The following is an 8,953-nucleotide window of genomic DNA, read 5'->3' as shown; positions in this document are numbered from 1 at the left end:
TGCACCTATATAATATGTATATATTTTGATTTTATTGAACAGCTTGCAAAACTTCTTTGGTTTATCAATATAATAAAATTTATTTCAGGAAGTGAGGGACTATCTAATGGAACAAGCTCACTTTTTATAATCAGTCTGTAAACTATGAAAAAATATTCTCTTTACATCATTACATACTTTCCCAAAATAGACAATATCCAAAATATCTAAAAATATAGATGATTTTTTTGAGTAGAAACAATCCTTTTAATAAGTGGTGGTGGAGAAAATTTCCTTCTTGTTGAAGAATGAAATTAGTATAATTCTGTAGTATAATATACAAAAATAGACACAAAATGTAGTAAAGACCTAAATTTAATACTAGATACTATAAAGCTTTTAGTTTCATTGATCTTTGCTATTGTTTTATTCACCTCTATTTTATTTATTTCTGCTCTGATTGTTTATAATTTCTTTCCTTAACATAACTTTGAGGTTTTTTTTGTTCTTTCTCTAGTTGCTTTAAGTATAAAACTAGTTTGATTATTTGATATTTTTCTGTCTCCTGAGGTAAGATTTTCTGTCTGAATAATCTCTGCACTGATAAAAGAAGGATTTTAAAGTCCCCCATTTAATTGTCTAACTGACTTGATTTCTTTTTATGGCCATGCTCCTATCTTGAGTGCATATAAATTTATAATTGTCATATCTTCTTGGATTGATCCATTCATCATTATGCAGTGGTCTTTGTCTCTTGTGACAGTTTGTATTTTAATGTCTGACATGAGTACTGCTACTCCAGCATTGTTTTGATATCCATTTGCATAAAATATATTTTGCCATCCTTTCACTTTCAATTTGTATGTGTTCCTAGATCTGAAGCAGTTCTCTTATAGACAGCATATATGTGAATTTGTATTTGTATTCATTTGGCCAGTCTGTGTTTTTTGTTTGGAACATTTAATCTATTTACATTTAAGGTAATTATCAATTTGTATGTTATTATTGCCATTTTGCTAATTACTTTGGATTTACTTTTGTAAGGGCAGGGTATATTTTCTATGAAGAGTCTGCTCTCTACTATATTGTGCAGTATTCCAGGTAACATTAACCTCTGAATCTTGTACTATTATATTCTTTACAAACAGTGCTTCCTATTTTAGAATAACATTAGCCTTTAGTTCAGTTCAGTTCATTTCAGTTTAGTCACTCAGTCGTGTCCAACACTTTGAGACCCCATGAATCGCGGCACGCCAGGCCTCCCTGTCCATCACCAACTCCCGGAGTTCACTCAGACTCGAGTCCATCAAGTCGGTGATGCCATCCAGCCATCTCATCCTCTGTTGTCCCCTTCTCCTCCTGCCCCCAATCCCTCTCAGCATCAGAGTCTTTTCCAATGAGTCAACTCTTCGCATGAGGTGGCCAAAGTATTGGAGTTTCAGCTTCAGCATCAGTCCTTCCAATGAACACCCAGGACTGGTATCATTTAGGATGGACTGGTTGGATCTCTGTACATATATTAAAAAAAAAAAAAAAAAACCTGGCTTAAAACTCAACATTCAAAGACCTAAGATCATGGCATTGGGTCCCGTCACTTCATGGCAAATAGATGAGTAAAAAATGTAAACAGTAATAAACTTTATTTTCTTGGGCTCCAAAATCACTGAGGACAGTGATTGCAGCCACAAAATTAAAAGATGCTTGCTCCTTGGAAGAAAAGCTATGACAATCTTAGACAGCTTTTTAAAAAGCAGAGAAATCACTTTGCCTACTAAGGTCTGTCTAGTCAAAGCTATGGTTTTCCAGTAGTCATGTATGGATGTGAGAGTTGGACCATAAAGAAGGTTGAGCACTGAAGAACTGATGCTTTCTAATCGTGACACTGAGGAATACTCTTCAGAGCCTCTTGGTCAGCAAGGAGATGAAACCAGTCAATCCTAGAGGAAACTAACCTTGAATATTCATTGGAAGGACTGATGCTAAAGCTGAAGCTCCAGTACTTTGACTACCTGATGTGAAGAACTGACTCATGAAAAGACCCTGATTCTGGGAGAGACTGAAGATAGGAGGAGAAGGGGACGCCAGAGGATGAGATGGTTGTATGGCATCACTGACTCAGTGGACATGAGTTTGAACCACTCCAGGAAGATAGTGAAGGACAGGGAAGCCTGGCATGCTGCAGTCCATAGTGTCGCAAAGAGTCAGAGATGACTGAGTGATTGACCAACAACAACAATTGTGCATGTAACACACCTTCCTCACTTTTCACCATGGTTACATATGGAAATAATGCATCTGACAACAACTTTAAGATATTAACAGCAACCAAAATATTACTCTTGTTGGCCAACTCAGGCATGCTATTTACCATAAAATAGGTATTGAAAATTTTATAGACCACATTTATCCACTGCTTGGAAAAGACTGGCCCACCACCAGTCACTCTGATTCTGTTAGAATCAGCAATAGCCAGAGCATCAAAATCCACTAATATATAACCTTGATCACAAATAGTGAATACTGCAAGCCCTCACGTAACGGCAGTGAGAGTCACCTCCTGACCCTTCTTTTAAGCTACCATTCTACCTAACATTTCTAGTTTCACAATTTGGAAGCAAATTGAGTGCGTGGCCATGAAATCCATGCAATTACAACATCATAGAGTCCCTCTTCCTGAGGAACTAGCAGGGTGCTGAGGAGAACCAATGGAGCCCCAGCTGAACTGGGCACAGACATGAGAAATTAAGACAGGAAAACAGACTTCACAAGAGAATTTATGAAAAGAACTGCTCATCAGTCTCAACCCAGCGGGTGCAGTAGCTCTGCAGAACTGGCAGAAGGCTAAGACCAGGCCAAGAATTGAAACCTTCAGGGACAGAGACACACCAGAGTTCAGAGGATTTCCTTCCACGTGTCTGATTTGTTGCCAAGACCCTGGTGAATAAGTCTATGGTCGGTGAAAATCTGAGCAAAAATTAGTACAAAGGTGACAGTGGACACGCAAAGAAGAGAAAGGGACTATTTGTAATTCTCATTAAAAGAATGATCTGGTGGTCTGGTGATCTAGTGGTTAAGACTCTGCCTTGCAATGCAAGGCACACCAGTTATATCCCTGGTATGGGAAGATTCCACATGCCACAGAGCAACTAAGCCCCGTGAGAAGCAACTAATGCGTCCAATTATTGCAATTACCGAAGCTTGTGGTGCCTAGAGCCTGGGAACTGCAACAAAAGAATCCATTGCAATGAGAAGCCTGTGTACTCCAATGAAGAGTAGACCCTGCTTGCAGCAAACAGAGAAAGCCACACACAGCTGTGAAGACCCACTTAACCAAAAATTAAGCAAATAAATACATAAATAGATAAACATTAAAAAAAATACTGAACCTGGAGAAAATCCTTGGTATGAGTTTATTGAATGAATGACTGAAAAGAAAAGTAGGGATCTTATAGGTTCTGGTGATGTGTGGACACAGCAGTTTTGTATTCCGGTGGTTGGCGAAAGTAATAAATAATAATAGGAATATTACCAGGCAGAAGGATATGGCAGTGCTGCAGGAGCCTTGGGTGGCCTCAGATAGCCAATCCCCCACCGGCCCTGCCGTCTGGCCTCTGTCATGGCCCGGCCCTTCTTGAGTGCAGCCTAGAACCCGGTGTGGAAAGCCCTTCACCCTGAGAAACAAGGCACAGTGGAAAAGTGGGCTTGCCCTCACCCATCACGCACCACCAGGCGCTAAACCATTTGTAGATGACCTGCTTCTGGGTTGAGGTTTCTGTCTTAGCAGAGCAGCTCCCTCACTGTTTTTCTTATTGTTTAGTCTCTCAGTCGTGTCCATCTCTTTGCGAACTCATGAACAGCAGCACACCAGACTTCCCTGTCCTTAGCCTTCTCCCAGAGCTTGTTCAAACTTACGTCCATTGAGTCGATGAAGCCATCCAACCATCTCATCCTCTGTCATCCCCTTCTCCTCCTGCCCTCAATCTTTCCCAGCATCAGGGTTTTTTCCAGTGAGTAGGCTCTGGGCATCAGGTGGCCAAAGCACTGGAGCTTGAGCTTCAGCATCAGTTCTTTCAGTGAATATTCAGGGTTGATTTCCTTTACAATTGACTGGTTTGATCTCCTTGGTATTTCTGGTGGCCCAGATGGCAAAGTATCTGCCTGCAATGCAGGAGACCTTGGTTCGAGCCATGGGTCAGGATGATCCTCTGGAGAAGGGCATGGCAATCCACTCCAGTATTCTTGCCTAGAGAATTCCATGGAGAGAGGAGCCTGGCAGGCTACAGTCCATGGGATCACAAAGAGTTAGACAGGACTGAGCAGCTAACACTTCCCTCACTGCCATCTATTGAATATCAGCCCTGGAGATCAGGGTTTGGGGAAAAAAGAAAAGTAATAATAATCCTTATGTGAGAAAGAGCCTTTAGACTGACTGATGGGTTGGGATTGAGGTCTATAAGGGCAGACACTAGTTTCAATTTTAGTTTGTTTGTTTGTTTCAACTGTGAATTCCTACAAAAATTGTGAGAGAAGTGGAATCCATCTTTCAGATGAGACAGTTGGAATGCCAGAAGCTGTGGACATATGAGCAGAAGAAACCAACTAGGAAATGGTGCAGGGGAGCATGGAGACCCTGAATGAGATGCGGTCCATGCTGGACGTCACTGGAGCAAATAGAAATGAAGGAGGTGAGGTGTTTATGAACAGCAAAGCACCAGCTGAGAATTATATTTGACTCACAGTCCAAAAGGGTTAAATCTCAGACCCTAAGAGGGAAGAACACAATGTGGATAATCTTGATTCTATACTTTACAGTTACCATTTTTCTTCTCTTCTCTACTCTTCTTCATAGCCCATATATTGCTCTCCTATTCTACCTCTCTTTAAACCTGATTCTGCACTCATTCCCACTACATGCTTTGACGATCTAAATCATTTGTTCTTATCTATTTTTCCAATTAATATTTTATCCCTCTATTTGGGTCTCTAGTTCTATCATAATATTTTTGCTTTTAAGTTTTCTTTATTCTGTGTGTCCCAGCCCCTTATTTTCTGTCAGGTAATTAGCAAATATTTTTTTCATAATATATTACTTATTCATTAAGGTTTTAGATTTTTTTAAAAAGATTTATATACTTTAAAAATTATGAAGAAACAAACACATTGTAATTTTTAAAAAAATTAAATAAAAATAGAAAAAATATATAATATTTTTAACAGAGCTTCTTAAAATCCCAATGCCTTGAATATTTCCAGAACTGAATATGCAGTGATGAAATTACTGAGACAAGAATAGATATATGAAGTTGGTGGCTAGTCATCTGCTATTTCTTGGTTCACTCTGTGAAGATGGTAAACCCAGCCCACTTTCAAGTTCCTCTGAACATGACCGTATCTTGTACTTGCATCTTTAAGAACATGTTCACTTTCCATGGTTTAAACATGTTACTGAAAATTTTGCTTTGTTTTGCTACTGTTGCTTTGTTTTGATTTGTCTTGAGGTTTATAAATAATGTTTCTATTGAGATATAATTGACATATATTATTATATTAGTTTCAGGTATAAAGCATATTGACTCAGAATTTGCATACATTGCAAAATGATCATCATAATAAGTCTAATTAAATCTATTGCCACACACTTACAATTTTTTCCTGTGATAAAACTATTAACTCTTACTCTATTGATAACTTTCAAATGTACAATGTGGTGTTTTTAACCATATTTCCTATTATATCCCTATGATATTTAGTTTATAACTGAAGTTTATAACTTTTGACCATTTTCACCCATTTTTCCCAACCCTCAGTCCCTGTCTCTGGCAACCACCAATCTATTCTTTCTGTGAGTGCAGAATTTTGTTTTTTTAATCCAGTGTATAAGTGAGATCATACAATATTTGTCTTTCTTTATCTCATATCACTTAACATAATGCCTAGAAAGTCCTTCTATGTTGTTGCAAATAGAAATATTCTTTCTTTTTATGGCTGAATAATATTTCATATATTTTCTTTGTCCATTTTTCCATCTCTTAGGTTGATTCCAAACCTGGGCTATTGTAAATAGTGTTGCAATGATCATAGGGGGTGTGCAATGTGCTTTTCCTTTTTTCTTTCTTTCTTTTAGCCCTGCCATACGACTTGTAGCAAGTTGTGGAAAATTCTTAAAGAGCAGGAAATACTAGACCACCTTGCTAGCCTCCTGCAAAACCTGTATGAAGGTCAAGAAGCAAGAGTTAGAACCTGTCATGGAACAACAAACTGGTTCAAAACTGGGAAAGGAGCACAAGCTGGAATCAAGATGCTGGGAGAAATATCAATAACCTCAGATATGCAGATTTCACTACCCTTATGGCAGAAAGCAAAGAGGAAATAAACAGCCTTTTGATGAAGCTGAAAGAGGAGAGTGAAAAAGCTGGCTTAAAACTCAACATTCACAAAATGAAGATCATGGCATCAGGTCCCATCACTTCATGACAAATAGATGGGGAAACAATGGAAACAGTGAGAGACTTTATTTTCTTGGGCTCCAAAATCACTGCAGATCATGACTGCAGCCATTAAATTAAAAGATGCTCCTTGAAAGAAAACCTATTGCAAAGTTGTTGCTGTGATGTGCTTAGCCATTCAATCATTTTCAACTCTTTGCGACCCCATGGACTATAGCCCCCAGTCTCCTCTGTCCATAGGGATTTTCCAGGCAAGAATATTGGAAGAATTTCCATGCCCTTCTCCAGGGGATCTTCCCAACCCAGGGATCAAACCTAGGTCTCCCACATTGCAGGCAGATTCTTTACCATCTGAGTGACCAGGGAAACCCATGATAAACCCTAGACAGCATATTAAAAAGTACAGACCTTGCTTTGCCAACAAAGGTCTGTATAGTCAAAGCTATGGTTTTTCTAGTAGTCATGTGTGGATGTGAGAGTTAGACCATAAAGAAGGCTGAGCATTGACGAATTGATGTTTTTGAACTGTGGTGCTGGAGAAGACTCTTGAAAGGCCCTTGGACTGGAAGGAGATTAAACTGGTCAATCTTCAGGGAAATCAGTCCTAAATATTTATTGGAAGGACTAATGCTGATGCTGGGAAAGATTGAAGATAGGAAGAGAAGGGGATGACAGAAGATGAGGTGGTTGGATGGCATCACTGACTCAATGGACATGAGTTTGAGCAGGCTACCAGAGATGGCGATGGACGGGGGAACCTGGCATGCTGCAGTCCATAGGGTCACAAAGAGTCAGAGTGAACTGAGCAGCTGAACAACAACAAATATAGCTTGTGGGATCTCAGTTCCCTGATCAGGAACTGAACCTGGTTCATGGCAGTGAAAGTCCAGAATCCTAACCAGTAAATCACCAAGGAATTCCTGGCAAATTTCTCTTTGAGTTAGTGTTTTAATAACATTTTTGATAATACTTTTACCTAACTGTATCTGTTTACTGTCATTCCAAACAAAAATATTTGTTAAATTAATAAAAAAAATAAATTGGGCATGCTACAACTTGTAATGATTCCCTAAGATAAATTATTTATTCAAATGGCCTTTGGCATTTGAAGGAATATTTAACTCAAAGTACTAATTCTTCCTATTGTTAAATCCTGTTTTCTCCTTTATCAAATTTATTTTATTTTTATTATTTTTTAGAAAAAACAAATAGATGGCAAAAACTATAGCTTTCTCAAGGAGTAATTTTGAAGTCAAATGATGACAAATAAATCTAACAAGTTTAAGAATCATTCCATGAATGAGTAAGTAATCTGCTTGATTAAGTGTAATGAGGACTAATTTTTATTCTTATTTCCAATGAATATAGCTATGTTCACATGAGATAAAATTCAGTAGATTTTACAAACTTTTTGAAAACTGAATAATGAAATATGGCATGATTTGTTTGTGTATATTCAAATAAAATACTATGTAAATATATAATTAGAACAAAATGTTTTGAAACAATGCTGTGAAATATTTAAATCAGGTTATATTTTTATTGATTTCATTCTAGGTTAAATAATGGAACAATGTTAATATCCTTTGGATATTAATTATCTTTGGATGCTGAGAAATATATATTTCTTTTGAGAGAAAGAAATTTAATAATATGGATGACTACCAGTTATAAATAGGTATATCTAAGATGACTTATTTTCATAAAAAATTAACAGAGATAATCCTTATATTTATAATTGACTATTTTAGAAAAATTACACATTAGGCATGTACACATAGCTGAGTTAAATGAACCATAAAGAACCATGTTTATTTCCAATTAGATGATTTATTGATCAACAGCATAAGTCATCTGGTAGTGCTCGAGCTAACAAATGCCAGGAGACATGAGACAGACATACTTCTAAATAATAAATTCTCTGAAATTCTTAAGTTTTACATGCTATGTAAGCCTAGAGTAATCTTAATTCATCGATTGAATAACATTATGTCAAATCCACTCATGGAAGCAGATGTTGGGTTACTAGAGCCAGAATTTAGTAGAAGCTGGAGAAACCACATCTTCTAAACAACAGTGGACGGTGACAGCAGCCAGAGCCAAAGCTTCCAAAACCAGAGCCATATCCATAGCCTCCGAAGCCAGAGCCGTAGCCCAGCCTGCGGAAGCTGCCACATCCACAGCCACGGCCAAAGCCCAGGCCGCCAAAGCCTCCATAGCCGTAGCCCAGGCCTCCGTAGTGGTTGCTGTAATGGCACATGGTGTCGGGGGTGGTGAGTCCGGTTTGCTGTTCAAGACCAGGTCCTGAGTGTGGATGTCAGCACATGTGGAGGGATGCTTATATACCCTGGTCACAACACGTGGTGATATGTGAGGCCATTTCTTTGTATCATTCCAAACTGTGCATTTACGGGAGGCCAATTGTTAATCAGTTTGTTGACACAAGGAGAGGCACACACTCATTAAAATGTTTGAGATTGCATAACTGCCTGGTTAAAATGTTCTTGAACTCATTACATTCTTTTTTA

At 38.2% G+C, this 8,953-nt stretch overlaps 1 protein-coding gene across 1 annotated transcript; it reads right to left on the bottom strand.

Annotated features, from left to right (window-relative positions):
• Positions 1 to 8,216: 8,216 nt before the first annotated feature.
• LOC120859193 (keratin-associated protein 19-5-like) lies at positions 8,217 to 8,727 on the bottom strand. Its single transcript, XM_040235385.1, has one exon. The coding sequence runs from the start codon at positions 8,683 to 8,685 to the stop codon at positions 8,464 to 8,466; it is 222 nt and encodes a 73-aa protein (XP_040091319.1). The 5' UTR covers positions 8,686 to 8,727; the 3' UTR covers positions 8,217 to 8,463.
• Between the last annotated feature and the right edge of the window lie 226 nt (positions 8,728 to 8,953).

This window comes from Oryx dammah, unplaced genomic scaffold, assembly GCF_014754425.2.
Source record: "Oryx dammah isolate SB20612 unplaced genomic scaffold, SCBI_Odam_1.1 HiC_scaffold_166, whole genome shotgun sequence".
In the NCBI taxonomy this organism is placed as follows: Eukaryota; Metazoa; Chordata; class Mammalia; order Artiodactyla; family Bovidae; genus Oryx; species Oryx dammah.
Note: the sequence above shows the minus strand (reverse complement) of the source record. Positions and strands in the feature narration are given on the sequence as shown.